This window comes from Planococcus citri, chromosome 1 (assembly GCF_950023065.1).
Source record: "Planococcus citri chromosome 1, ihPlaCitr1.1, whole genome shotgun sequence".
In the NCBI taxonomy this organism is placed as follows: domain Eukaryota; kingdom Metazoa; phylum Arthropoda; class Insecta; order Hemiptera; family Pseudococcidae; genus Planococcus; species Planococcus citri.
The window spans coordinates 1,678,640-1,694,601 of NC_088677.1; the positions used below are offsets into that span (position 1 = coordinate 1,678,640).

Sequence of the window (15,962 nt, forward strand, 5' to 3'; positions counted from 1 at the left end):
TGAGAAAATATCAAAAACATGAACCTATAGCATTTAGTTTTTATGTTGTTCATTCAGAAAAGGGAAAAATTAGAGATCCAGTTTGCTATGTGGGAAAAAATGCATCAAGTATATTTTTTGATATGATAAAGGAGGTTGGTTTATATGTTGAAAGAAAGTACAAGAAATATAAAAATGTAAACAATTGTACAGGTTTTACAATAGAAGAATTTGAGAAATTTCATACTATTACAAAATGTGTCATTTGTAAAGAAGACTTTTTACCAGGTCAAAAAAGAGCCAGAGAACATTGTCATTTAACAGGGAAATACATAGGACCCTCACATGCTACTCCTTGCAACATAAATAGAACTACGCCTGACTTTCTTCCTGTATATTTTCATAATCTATCAAAATACGATAGTCATTTAATTCTTCATGGTTATAAGAGAGGTGCATCTGATATAAAAGTAATTCCTACCACAGAAGAAACCTATATTACATTTTCAAAAAAAATTAGTGAAAATTTTTGGATTCGTTTTGTGGATTCTTATAGATTCTTATCTTCAAGTTTACGTAAACTAATAGAGTCATTACCAACTTCACAACTAATCCATACACAAAAATATTTTTCTGAACCCCATCTTTTCGATCTTATAACACAAAAAGGATTTTTTTGTTATGATTTTTTAAATGATATAAAAAAATTACAACACAGAGAAATACCAACAAAACAAGATTTCTATAATGAATTAAATAACCAACACATTACTGATGAAGATTATGAATTTGTTCAAAATGTTTGGGAAAAATTTAAATGTAGAAATTTAGAGGACTATTTGGTAATTTATGTAATATCCGATTGTTTACTTTTGGCCGATGTATTTCTATCTTTTCGAAAATTATGTCTAGAAAATTATGATTTGGATCCATGTTATTTTTATTCACTTCCGGGTTATGCTTTTGAAACCATGTTAAAAACCACCAAAGTCAAATTTGATTTGATTGTAGACATTAATCAGTACCTATTTCTTGAAAAAGCTCTTCGAGGGGGGTTAAATAATACAGTTTGTAGATATTCAGAAGCTAATAATAAATATGTCCCCGATCATTATGACCCAGAAAATAAAAAATTGAACACAATTGTGTACTGGGATGTAAATGGGTTGTACAGTCACATAATGAGAGACTGCAAGCTTCCAGTATCTAAATTTGAATGGGTAGATGATAGTGAAATTCAAAAATTCACCACAGATTTCATACTAGAACTAGATGACACTAGTGACACTGGATTTTTTTTAGAAGTAGATCTGAAATATCCAATAGAACTACATGATTTTCACAATGCATTTCCATTTGCACCAGAAAAAAAGACTACTCCAAATTCAAAAATTTCTAAATTGTTATGCACTTTGGAAGATAAAAAAAATTATGTAATTCATTATCGCAATTTGAAGTTATGTCTCAAACATGGATTAATACTAGAAAAAGTTTACAAGATTTTAAAATTCAACCAGGAAAATTTTTGTAAGCCATACATTGATATTAATACAAATTTACGTAAAAATGCAAAAAATGCTTTCCAAAAAGCTTTTTTCAAATTACTTTGCAACTCTGTATTTGGAAAAACTATAGAAAATCAACGTAAATACATGAATTTCAGATTAATTTGTAATGAAAAAAAATTGAATACTGCAATTAAAAAGCCCTCATTCAAAAGTTCAGTAATTTTCTCAGAAAATCTTGTAGGTGTTCATTCATTCAAGTCTAAGGTTATTTTAAACAAGCCCATTTATGTTGGTATAAGTATTTTGGAACTATCTCGAAATTTTATGTATCAATTTTATTATGAAAATTTACCCGAAATTTTTGTAGGTCTTCCATTCCCACAATTATTATACATGGATACTGATAGTTTCATATTATCAGTACAGACAGACAATGTATACCCATACATTGAAAAAACTTGTGAACAATATTTCGATACTAGCAATTACCCTATTAATCATCCATGTTACACAAATTTGAATAACACAGTCCCTGGATATTTTAAAGATGAACTTTATCCTGATCAATGTAAACGATTCATCTCCCTATGTCCAAAAGTTTACAGTTTAGATTTATTAAATAAAGAAGACAATATTAAAAAAATAAAGGGAGTAAAAACAGACATAGTGAAAAAAATGAGTTTCGAAGATTTTTACCAATGTTTATTTGAAAACATCACATGTAGAAAAGATCAACTACTTTTCAAATCTATCAATCACGAAATTTTTACTATTGTACAACAAAAACGAGCTCTTTTTAATTATTGTGATAAGCGTTACTTTTATAATAATATTGATAGTTTAGCCTATGGACACTATAAAATGTCAGAATATATTAATGATGAAACATCCATTTAATTAAGTAGGTATCTATGTTTTAAAATTAAGTATAAAACATAAGCTTGTGTAGGTAAAAATATTTTATGTAAACATTGTACATAATATTGAATAAAATATATCTTAAGTGCAAAACAAACTTCTTGAGTATTTATTTGTTTCATTATTTGATCCAACAAGTCATCTTCTCGATATCTCAATTTGAAGATGAAAAAATTGATTAATTGGTTGATAAAATTTAAAACACAGTACACACCTTGCAACTGTCGAGTATGCAATCTATTCAACATACACGTCTTGGTAATAGACTGTTCGTAGGCACTAAAAATATGCACAAAAACGAAAAAATATGTACAGAAATGTGGGATTAATTCAAAACCACCCCAGAAACCGTGTTTGTATACTACTGATGAAGGGGGTGAAAAATTCAAAATTTGACAATAATGAAGTGTGATATGTCTAAATGTATGTTTTTGAGGATGTAGATCACGAATCTGACAATATTTTTTTCGTATGGGCGAATGGTGAGGGGTGAAGGGGGTAAAAACGGTGAAAAATTCAAAATTTGACTATAATGATGTGTGATATGTCAAAATGTACGTTTTCTAAGGTGTAGGAAGGGTGAAGGGTGGGGGATAAAGAATTTTTTGTTGGGAAGCCGTTAAAGTCCCAGTAAGAGAAAATTTGCAACATTTTAACGAAATTCACCAAGATTTTTCACTATAATCAACTGTGGAGGTCGCCGGGGCACTTTGGGGCAAAAATGGCAATTCAAATCTTGAAATACACTATCTCAAGTATTGCCAGCCACTGGAATTTCCCGTGCATCTACGTGCAAAAATTTGTTCTATTCCAATTTATGCAACAGAGTGGGCAAAAAACGAGATTTTAACATAAATTATGCCTCTATTACTTTATTAAAACTGAAATTGAGTAAATTGATGAAAAGTACTTACCTTCTGTTGAATTATTCATACTTGGTACATTTCGACATATCACACATCATTAATAGTCAAATTTTGAATTTTTCACCGTATTTACCCCCTTCACCCCCCCCCCCAACCATGCACCCCTACGAAAAAAATATTGTCAGATTCGTGATCTACACCCTCAAAAACATACATTTCGACATATCACACATCAATATTGTCAAATTTTGAAGTTTCCACCTCCCTCACCCCCTCACCACCCACCCCTACAAAAAAAAATATTGTCAAATTCGTATTCTGCGACCCCAAAAACATAAGGGAGGCTATCACTGTACCATTGTTTTAGGATTCATTGTAAGTTTTTGAATTTCAGGCGTTTTGAGGGTGCTCACAGCCCACTGTGGAGCGTAGGGGTCCATAATTTAGATCAAAATTCAAAAAAAACATTAAAAGTGAAGTGACATATCGATTGTTACTAATTCGAAGCTGCTGAGTTCAAATATTTACTTATTTTTCCGATCCGAATTTTCGGACACCTCCCCCTCGCCCTTTTCAACGTGGTTTATTTTCATTTGTAAAATTTACATCCATTTCTCTACTGTCCTTTTTTATTAATTTCTTTTGATGGACGAATAGGCTACTTGGGTTTGAATGACCTAGTCGAAAGTTTCGAATTCACGAACATAAGCTACGAGTATGTCAAAAAACCACACTCTTGAAGTCGTAATGTCAAGATATTCAGAAAATCGCCCCCACTGTAAAAACCTGAAAGTTTCCCCTCTCCAAATTCTTGTAAATTCGTAACTCCCCATGATAAAGGATCAATTCGCTGCGGTAGCTTACACGACATGTTATTTCGAAAAGGCACATGTTTCTGCTGTATAAAATATACGTGCACTTAAAGGAGGCCAACGAGTGGAAAGTAAAAACTAAATAAAAAGATAAACGCGATGAAATAACATCTCCACTAACACAACCACTCGCAATCGTACTGCTTAGCCGAGCACCGAGCTTTTAATAATCGTGACAACACGCCAAAGGTTCTTAGTGTCGCAACACTCGCAGTATTTTTCTTGGTAAACTGGTAAAGTTTTCTGCTCTTATATAAGACCGAGCTGAGACTGAGAGTGAGAGAGCAGAAATGACGCGATACGAGCGATGCGGCGCGGCGCGGCGGCGTGAGACGATGTGTTTTTAATTTGTTTTAAGTAATTTAATAACTTAAATAACGTTGAAGTTTGAAAGCAAAAGTTTGGCCAGACTTGAGATGAAATCGAGTTTATTTAATCAACGTAAAACGCAACGCTACGCTACGCAACGTTAAACGTCTCCGAGTAGTTTTCCGCGAGTTGCGAGAACGATTAGCAGCTAGATGGGTTAATAGGGTGGAGCGGAAAGGATTACAGAAGTGTCTGTGCGTAGGGTGATTAGCGCTGCTTGCGATGAAGTGGCGTAGCAGCGAGTTCTAATGTGTAAAAAATCGATATGGGGGTAGCAAATTAAGAGATTTTTTTATTCTGCATAATTATCAAGATTGTACTTGTCGGAAGTGTTAAGATTACGGTGATCGTCTTATTGATCGCAGGTTTCTCGCAGTAAGCTGAGATCAGACCATGTGATTAGTCTCATTTCTGGATAAACCGAGCGCTAGAATGACTCGAAACCCAAAAGCAAAAATAATCACATATGTATGCCGAAATAAAATGTAAGTAAATGCATTTTTCATGTATGCTGAAAAGCATATCAAAATCTGGATAGGTAACCCTGATCTTTTATTCGAGTTTTTATGAGCATAATAAATTTGCTTTTCGCGATGATTTTTCAGTTTAAGGTTACTTACTCGTGCCTGCTTTCAACGCCAAAATGTTAAATTTTGATAGATTATTTATCCCCCCCCCCCCTTCGAGTTCAGCCGTATTGAATAATTCAACTGAACAAGGTTTCGTGGAAAAGAGTTAAATTGAACTTTTCCAAAAGTACATCTCTGACTTCTCAGGCCTTTTCGAATGAATTTCTAATTTACCAGTTTGATCTTTTAAAAATTAGCAGATAGGCATTATTTATAAAGCAGAACACGTTGAAGGCATTAGGTAGACGCGCGTTCAACAAACGAAGATGGCGATTTGAATTAGTAATAATACCGAGCTGGCTAACTAGAGACTAAGTGAGGACTGCGGGTCACGGCTGCCAAACTGCCATCCAGCAGATACCACATACCTAGGAGGCTACGTCTTTTTACGTATTTGATTAACGCTCGCAGCGCGTCACACTGCTAACTTGACAACGTGAGAATACGAGTAAGTCGCATTCGGATATCAACGACTACATAGCTGAGAAAAGCGATCTACGAGTAAAAGCTTTTACACAAGTTCGCACCTTCGTAGGTACTTACAGGTGAGTTGACGCAGTCGAATGGCAAAGCTGCTACGTATAAGGCCTGTTTTTACGTCGGACGAGCTGCTTTGTACTACAATATTAATAACAGTAGAGAGAAACACGCTGCGCCAGACGTGAGCTATAGTTGTCTTAAAGCCATATACTCGGTCGACTCGAACGAGTCCGAAATTACGGTCAGCGCTTACAAGTGTGGCACGGTGCCAAATACTAATACGAACTATCATCTCGAAGCCGAAGCGTCCTGCCCAGCTACCAAATATTGCCTACGAGCATATCCATCGATGGAAATTCAATATAGGGATGTTGTATCATTCGATTGGAATTTTTTTCCCTTTTGGTCCAGTTCGTGTTTTAGTTATTTCACGAGGGAGGCGTAAAGATGAAAAAAAGGGCAGAGAATCGACATTTTCAATTTTAAATTTCACCAAACATGTGGCAGACATTACAAGGGTTGTTGTACCTGGAGATGTTAATGTGAATATTTTATTACTTTCCAATACCTACCTACCTCTGGAGACAGATTTCAAATTATTGTCGATGATGTGGAAATTAAGTAATTTGGTTGTTTGTAATTTTAGGTGAAATAATTCGGCCAGGGAATTGTTCGTTTCACAAATTTTAGTTATTAAAGGGAGGATTTTTCACCTGTATGAAAAAATCGAAAAATGTTCGGATTCAAATTTTTCATTACCTACCGTTGAAAGTCGAAATAAAGTTTTCCTTTTCAATAGTGAATTGTTTTTTAAGGCATCGACTCAAATGAAGAGGGCATTGAAATAGTATTCGATCGCAAGTTAATTTACCAAATTTGATTTTTGGAAAATTTAAAAAAATTCAGATTAGAGTCAAGAATGCAGAAAAAAATCAAAATTTTACCAAATTGACGTAAAAAGCTAAAATTTGGTTTGTACGCCATTTTTGATCTTCCCAGTGGATTGGCAATGGTTTCAAACTATTCTAGAACTTCTAGTAGATTTTCGGATTCTCCAATTTTTGAAGAAAAACACACTGTTATTGGTAGGGTGAAAACGAAATGTTCAAAATTTTGCGAATGGAATAATTAATTTTTAGTGAATCATTCGAGAACGAATTGAACAATTTTTGGCGAATCATTCGCGAACGAACTGATTTGTGTAAGTGACTCCCTCGCGAACGATTAAATTCATTCAAATAATTTTTGGCGAGTCATTCACGAACAAATAGAATAATTTTTAGTGAATCATTCGCGAACGAATTGATTCGTATGAGTGACTCGTTCACGAACGAATCGATTTGTAATTTGTATGGGTGACTCGTTTGCGAACGAATCAATTCACTCAATCAATTTCTGGTGAATCATTCGCGAACGAATTCATTCATTTCATCAATTTTGTTGAATCATTCACGATCAAACTGAATAATTTTTAGTGAATCATTCGCGAACGAATTGAATTGTATGAGTGATTCGTTCGTGAACGAATCGACTCATTTAATCAATTTTTGTGGAATCATTCGCGAACGAATTGATTCATTTCATTTATTTTTTTAAAATCATTCACGACCGAATTGAATAATTTTTAGTGGATCATTCGCGAACGAATTGATTCGTATGAGTAACTCGTTCGCGAACGAATCGATTCACTCAATCAATTTCTGGTGAATCATTCGCGAACGAATTCATTCATTTCATCAATTTTGTTGAATCATTCACGACCAAATTGAATAATTTTTAGTGAATCATTCGCGAACGAATTGAATTGTATGAGTGATTCGTTCGTGAACGAATCGATTCATTTAATCAATTTTTGTGGAATCATTCGCGAACGAATTGATTCATTTCATTCATTTTTTTAAAATCATTCACGACCGAATTGAATAATTTTTAGTGGATCATTCGCGAACGAATTGATTCGTATGAGTGACTCGTTCGCGAACGAATCGATTCACTCAATCAATTTCTGGTGAATCATTCGCGAACGAATTCATTCATTTCATCAATTTTGTTGAATCATTCACGACCAAATTGAATAATTTTTAGTGAATCATTCGCGAACGAATTGAATTGTATGAGTGATTCGTTCGTGAACGAATCGATTCATTTATTCAATTTTTGTGGAATCATTCGCGAACGAATTGATTCATTTGATTAATTTTTTTGAATCATTCACGACCGAATTGCATAATTCTTAGTGGATCATTCGCGAACGAGTCACTCATACGAATCAATTCGTTCGCGAACGAATCCATTTGTAATTTGTATGAGTTACTCGTTTGCGAACGAATCGATTCACTCAATCAATTTTTAGTGAATCATCAGCGAACGAATTGATTCATTTCATTCATTTTTTTGAATCATTCACGACCAAATTGAATAATTTTTAGTTAATTATTCGCAAACGAATTGATTCGTATGAGTGATTCGTTCGTGAACGAATCGATTCATTTAAATAATTTTTGGCGAATCATCCGCGAACGAATTGATTCGTATGAGTGACTCGTTTGCAAACGAATCGATTCACTCAATCAATTTTCAGTGAATCATTCGCGAACGAATTGATTTATTTCATTAATTTTTTTGAATCATTCACGATCGAATTGAATAATTTTTAGTGAATCTTTCGCGAGCGAATTGATTCGTATGAGTGAGTCGTTCGCGAACGAATCGATTTGTAATTTGTATGAGTGACTCATTTGTGAACGAATCGATTCATTTAAATAATTTTTGGCGAATCATCCGCGAACGAGTTGACTCATTTCATTGATTTTTGTTGAATCATTCACGAACAAGTTGAATAATTTTTAGTGACTCGTTCGCGAACGAATCGGTTTATTTAATTAATTTTTGGTAAATCCAAATCATTTACGAACGAACCGAATAAATAATTCGCGAACGAATCGATTCATTTAATCGGTCTTTGATGAATCATTCGCGAACGAGTTATGAATGATTCGTTCGCGAACGAATCGATTCATTTAACTTATTTTTGGAGAATCATTCGCAAACGAATTGATTCATTTCATTAATTTTGTTGAATCATTCACGACCGAATTGAATTATTTCTAGTGAATCATTCGCGAACGAATTGATTCGTATGAGTGACTCGTTCAGGAACGAATCGATTTGTAATTTGTACGAGTGTCCCATTTGTTAACGAATCGATTCATTCGAATATTTTTTGGTGAATCATCCACGAACGAATTGAATAATTTTGGTGGATTATTCGCGAACGAATTACTTTACATAAGTGACTCCCACGCGAACGAATTTAGTCATAAATTCATGAATTTACCAATTCGCTGACGAACGATTCGTTAAAAATGAATCTATTCGTACGCAAATGGTTCTTTCAAAAAATGAATTAATTTCGAGAATTTCAGTCTCCCTCTCCCCACCCTCCCTTCCACGACACATCACTTCGTCACACCTCATCAATCTTTTGAGTTTAAATTTTCAGAATCTCATTTTTTAGGAAAAATGAATCAATTCAGGGATTGATGGTGACAAAATTGAGGGAAAAAGTTCTACCATGTTTAAATCAGGGCCATCCCAATAGGTACACATGTACCTACATAAATATAGAAACGGATTATATCACACTTACCACATCAATGAGCTGCGACAACTTCAGTTTAATTCTCACCGTAAGTGCGTCCGTAACATTGATAACAGGTCGCACGAGTTTATTATAATTTGATAGCAAATCATCGTAAAGGCGTTTGGCGTCGGGATTCATAGAACAACCTGTACAAAATCACAAAAAAACAATTCCAAAATTAACCAGTTGCAAATTCCAATGAAACATTACAACGTAATAAGGGTAATGGGTATGCTAAAGGAAATGATACATCAAATTTAAAGTAAAGCTACATTTTTGATTATAAAAAAAATTAAGGATGACGCTGGCGAAATGTAGGTATCTCGAGTAGGCAAATTTTCACACCCAACGACCTTTTCCTTTTTTAGACACTTTGCAAAGTTGGCCGCTTGAAAAAACACAAAATCAGCACTTTTCATTCCTCTATCCGCGTTCAGGGTAATAATTACAGCTCGTAATGCTCTCAAGTCTGTATACGTAGATTTTGTACCGATTATTGAATCCACTGGCTGTGAACTGCCAAAAGAATCGGGATACGATTTTCACCTAATCCTACACACGTCTATCTATCCAACATCTTAATACTTACCTACACGTTAGCTGAATTTTACGTGTCCTGTCATATTTATTGTTTAGTCTTTAGATTTCACAAACAACGCAGCAGCCTGTATTCTACGTGTGCCTTTACATCGGCTCATTTGCCCCACCAAGTAGGCTACTCGTATATTTTCCTGTTCGAAAACCCTTTGCGATGTGCTATTTACCAAAAAAATTTCCCAGCGATGCTTCGTCAGCGTTTCTACGAGTACGTCCGAAGCAGTGGGTAGCCGCAGCTTCAGTTCAAAGTCGTACCACGAATACTAAACGTTTCGCCCCAGTCTGCCCACTGTGTAGGCTTACGCGTTTACCCGAATCAAATATTACCTCAATTAAGTTCGACTTGTACCTACTTAAGAGCCTAGTGCCAAGTCGAATACCATTTTATTTTACACTCGAGAAACGAAACGTGGTGCATTATTTAACGCGAGCTGGGCTGGGTTCACTTTGTGTCCTCGTCCAAACTCAATTATCTCTATACAAACTTGGGCTACGCAAGTTGCTTTTTTTCTCGGTAAGCGAGCAAATTACCTTGGTGTACGCGAATGTAATTGAAAATTAGTCAAATATGTAGGTAGTCGTAAAAGATTTGAAAAATTGTACAAAATATCAAAATAAATGCTTGAAATTGCTGCAAAATTTCCGAAGTCAACTTGTAATTTATACACGCCAATAACTTACAATTTAAAAAAAGCGGGGGGGGGGAGTCGCAAAAAGTTGGTTGATCTGTGATTTATGAATTGAAATGAATGCTGTTTTGAGGAATTAGAGTCTTGGAATTGCCTGTGGAAAGGGCTTTAAATGCTCCTTTCAATATTCTCAGGTTGTTAAACAATAATTCCTTTAGTCCGGCATATGACAACAGGAGTAATTGAACCCCCCGATCCTCCGAGACAACTTTTTGCTTAAAAGGGAACATCCTAAGGAACATTTTAAAGCAAACATGCCCCTAAAAAAGTTGGACTTACTTACAAAATGGCGGCCATTTTGATTGACATGTCAGCCGAAATCGCAGATTTTGCATTTCAACATAGGACTTGCACGAAATTTTTCAAACTTTACAAAGGTAGATCGAAAGATCATGCAAAAATGTATCACCTGTCAAAATTTCAAGTGCTAAAGTGCGTTTTTCGATTTTTAGTGAATTTTTGAAAATCCAATTGAAGGCAAAAATGAGGGAAAAAATCAAAATTTTACCAAATTGACCAAGAAAGCTGAAATTTGGGATATACCCTATTTTCGACATGCCAAATCGATTGGAAACGGGTTCAACCCGTTTTGAGCAGTTCTGGAGCCTCCAGCAGATTTTTGAAACTTTAAATTTTCACAAAATTTCATCAAATGGAGATGGAAAGCAGAAATTAACTATGCACTCCAAATTTAACACCCTCTGAAGACGGCTTCAGGTGGGTTCAAGTCATTTTAGAGCCTGCAGAGACTTTTTTGAAAATTACTGGAGCCTCCAGTAGATTTTTGAAACTTGAAATTTCCCCAAATTATCATCAAACTGAGATGGAGAGTCGAAATTCATTCGGCAACATAACTTCAATACGCTATGAAGTTGACTGCTGGTGGATTTCAAGTCGTTTTGGAGCCTCCAGCGACTTTTTGAAAGGTTATATGGCTTTTTTTGGAAAATTAAAATGTCTTAAAAGTAGCTAGAATTGCTTCAAAACCATTTGAAACCACCATGTAGTCTGCGAAGTAAATTTCAGCTTGCCAACTCCATTTGATAAATTAATGTTGCGGGAATTTCAAGTTTCAAAAATCTACTGGAGGCTCCAGTAATTTTGGAAAAAGTCGCTGGAGGCTCTAAAATGACGTTAAACCCACCTGAAGTCGTCTTCAGAGGGTGTTTAAAATTGGAGTGTAGAGTAAATGTCAGCATTCCATCTCCATTTGATGAAATTTTGTGTTTAAAGTTTCAAAAATCTGCTGGAGGCTTCAGGAATTTTCAAAAAGTCGCTGGAGGCTTAAAAACGACTTGAAATTCACCTGCAGTACTTCGAAGCGTATTGAAATTAGTTTTTAGAATAAGTTTCAGCTTTACAGCTCCAATTTGATGGAATTTTGTGGGAATTTCCAGTTTCAAAAATCTTCTGGAGGCCTCATAACTGCTCAAAACGGGTTGAAACGGTTTCCAATCGATTTTGCATGTCGAAAATAAGGTACATCCCAAATTTCAGCTTTCTTGGTCAATTTGGTAAAATTTTGATTTTTTCCCTCATTTTTGGCCTAAATTGGATTTTCAAAAATTCACCAAAAATCGAAAAACCCACTTTAGCACTTGAAATTTTGACAGGTGATGAATTTTTGCATGATCTTTTTGCCTACCTTTGTAAAGTTTGAAAAAGTTCGTGCAAGTCCTATATTAAAACGCAAAATCTGCGATTTCGGCTGACCTGCCAATCAAAATGTCCGCCATTTTGTAAGTAAGGTCAACTTTTTTTTGGGCAAGTTTGCTTTAAAGTGTTTCTTAGGATGTCCCCGTTTAGAAAAAAGTTGTCCCGGAGGATCGGCGGGGGGGGGGGGGGTGCAATTACTCCTATTGTCATATGCCGGACTATTTTGGAGATGAAAAAATATCGCGATGAATTGATTTTTTTTAAAGGAAGCATTTTAACTCCCTCTCCCCACAATTAGTTTTGGCGTAGGTACATATTTCTCTCACATGCATCCTATGAGATCAAAATTGTTTTCTGCGACGTCAGTTCGATGCTAAAATACCCAAAAATCGGTGAAACGTTAATTTTAAAAACTTACAGTGTACTTGACCTCTCCTGTTTTCAGTTCTTCTCAAAATCCTGATTTCTCAAATATATTTTGAATACTTGCTTCAATTTTTTAATCAAACAATTCTTCAAAATCAAACCATATAGTGAGTGACTTAGGGTAAAATTCAAACTTTCAATATAGAAGCCACGCCATTACCACCCTTCGTGTGATTCTAGCTCCATAAATAAGCACTCGAAAAAAAAACTTGCGAATTAATCGATGAAGTTCGCTGCTAATGACGTTTGAAAAAGTTTCACTGCTCCTCCCCTTCTGCTATTACATGCATAAATTACCTACTCGAAAGATCTGAAATCGGAAAAATTGTTCTGGAAGCTGGAAAAAGTCGAAGAAAGTTATCTCCCTACGACTAGACACTCCGCAGCTTCCAGCTCTAATGGTTTGAGGAAGAAGCCTTGATTGCATTATATCGTAAGTAAACGAGTTCTTAAAAAAAATTAGCGAATCGAGTATTATTTATTCTTGCTCCGAGTTAATGCTTCGAAGTCTGTTGGTCGTAAAATCAAATATTAAAAATTGCAAATTTACCGCGACACGGTTCTTATTGAAGCGTGACATTTTAAATAAATGACACAACGACGACGCAATGCGAAGATCGTCGTCGTCGTCGCGAGCAACGAGCTCAACGTCAAGCACACCCGACGCTTACTTATTTGTAAAATATCACCATCGCCATCTCTTATAGTATAATGCTTCTGCAAGTATATTATATTCTATGTATTTTGTCGACTCGTCGTTTTCTATATCTTTCTTCTCATTCTATACATCCCTTACACTTACCCTCTCACACACCATATCGAATGGCAACATCAACGTTGCGTCGCTTTACTTTTTTTTCGTATCGTTTGTTTTTTTTATTTTTATTTTTAATTTTATTCAATAGGTGGGTACGCGTTTGTTCGTTTTTTCTTTCTGTTCGTTTTCAGTTCTTTTTTTTTTTTTTGTTATTTCATTCGACTTATTTCCATTTTGTTGCGTCGCTTACGCTTATTATTTGTCATTTGTTGGAAAACAGTTCGTTAAAAGCTGTTTTTTTTCCTTACTTAATTAAACGCGCCAAATTTTCGATAACGTTTCGATGAAATAGGTTTTACTTTTCGTGTATTACGTTGATATTGGGCTGAGCATGGCGCAGGGTTTCGGCGATTTTTCTTTCTTTTTTCACCGACTGTTGAAATTTTCAAAACCAGGTCTATATTTTAATCAATTCGGACACAAATGGAGATTATTTTTTGAGCATATCGTTTCCTCAGTTCCTTTTCTACAGGAGTGAATGCAGGAACCTCAGCAACAACTTACGAATTCTAACAATTTTATTTTACTGATTTTCAGATAATTTCAGCCAATTTTTCATCTTTTTACTGCAATTTCACGCATTATTTCAATGTTTCGTGAGTGGTTTAGTCATTTTATGAATTTTTCCTTCAGTTTAATTATCTTTTCCTGCGTTTTTAACTAGTTTTTCGTCGATTTTTTGAGAAATTTACAGTTGATTTTACATAATTTTCACGATACTGTTTTTTTTCAACTTTCAACCATTTTCATGCCAATTTCACTGATTTTTCAATCGACTGTTCGTCAATTTTCATTTTTTTGGTGTGTCAATTACAGCACTTTTGATAAAATTTTGAGCACTTTCCCCAATATTTCATCCAATTTCTTCAAATTTAATGGATTTTTTCTTTTCATTTTCAACAAGTTTTATACCAGTTTTGTTAATTAGTATTTTTTTTAATGGATGCTGTAATACTCAGCTATAATAGTAAGGATTTTTTTATTGACGTTTTTTCAATTTTTGAGTTTTTCGTGTAAAATTTTGGAGGTTTCTGACGATTTCGATCACCTTTTTATCATTTTCCACCTTTTTTTGAGGTGGGGGGGGGAGAGAAGAGGGGATGCAACTAACAGTGTTTATTCTTTAAAATGCTTCATGACTCTGGTCTTTGCTCAACCAAGTCAAAACTACATACCAACATAGCTTAAAAAAATGGGTCTCATAGGGAATTTTGAGGTAGCAAGCTGAAAATCGGTATACTGGTCCTTTTTGGTGTCCTGAGTAAGGGGATCTGAGGTGTCCAGATATGTCAGGTGTACTCATCCCTCTTTATTGTGGATCTTTGCCCCGCTCAAATTTTGATTGTTGTTGAATATGTCCTCAAATATTGAAGTACATACCTCGTATTTCTAGGTTCTGAAAATGTGAGAATGAGTGTAGATCCACCTCAGAGTGGATTGCATTATTCTGGGTAAGAAAAACACAAAAAAAATGATAGAAGGTGGGTATCAGTAGTACTTGAGTAGGTTTCTGATCTAGCCTATATACGTATATATATACTGCAAGTGCTTCGGGTAACAATCGAATTGACAACAAACATTTTTTTCAAGTCTGATTACAAAAAGCGAGTCAAGTTGGTAAGTAAATAATAATTGAAACCTGGTGGCAAATTGGCAATCTAACGAATTAATTTCTGACCTACAGCTATGCGAATAATGTGTTCACTTGAAAAATGATACACCTACAAAGTGGATGAACTAAGTAGTACAACCTATAGCAAAAGAGACACAAAAAACTTCTGGGCAAACATACAAAGTGGACTCAACTCCCCTTTAAAGTGGATGCAAAAATTGCACTTTGTGGCACAGATTCAAATTTGTCCCAGTAAGTAATGTGGATGCTCATCAAAGTGGATGAGACCATAAAAAGTGGATGCAATGTCCAAACAAAGTGGACGCAGAAAAGTGGATGCACCAAAGTGGACACCCAGTTACTAAAGACACTACCAACTTGCTTTTTGCTGATGATTCTGGTATCATTGCATGTGACGAAAATTATGAGAAAGCTGTTGGTCTTCTTCAGACAGCTGTGAACAATATTGAAAAATGGGCAAAAAAATGGAAAATCCAGCATGAATGAGAATAAATCTGTACATGTTGATTTTGCGCTCAGGAAACACTGATATGTTCCTACCATCATCAACAATAAACCAATCCCTGTGGCACAGCACGCCTGCTACTTAGGATTACACCTGGATTGCAAGCTCAATTGGCAAGAACATGTCAAAAGAAAACGGGACTTTTTGAATTTGTGATCTGTCACGAGAAAACCAGGTTAGTGTCCAAAACGTAAATTTTATAGGACGGGCATTTGAAGTTTTGAATCTATGTGTTCGGCGATCTATGATTCGTAGGTCCAAGAAACTTGGACCACTTTTGACCACAAGGGGTGCTAACATAACCTGACATTTTTTTCAAAATCAGGGTTGCCAAAGGCCGATAATCAAAATTTCCCCAAATCGTTTTTTTTCGTT

At 35.1% G+C, this 15,962-nt stretch overlaps 1 protein-coding gene across 1 annotated transcript in view; it reads right to left on the bottom strand.

The window, feature by feature from the left end:
* Positions 1-15,962, bottom strand: part of LOC135844230 (acetylcholine receptor subunit alpha-like) — a 190,347-nt gene that overhangs the window by 106,175 nt on the left and 68,210 nt on the right. Inside the window, exon 3 of the mRNA XM_065362381.1 lies at positions 9,271-9,410. Within this exon, the coding sequence (XP_065218453.1) occupies positions 9,271-9,410 (140 nt within the window). The remainder of the gene's footprint in view (positions 1-9,270; positions 9,411-15,962) is intronic.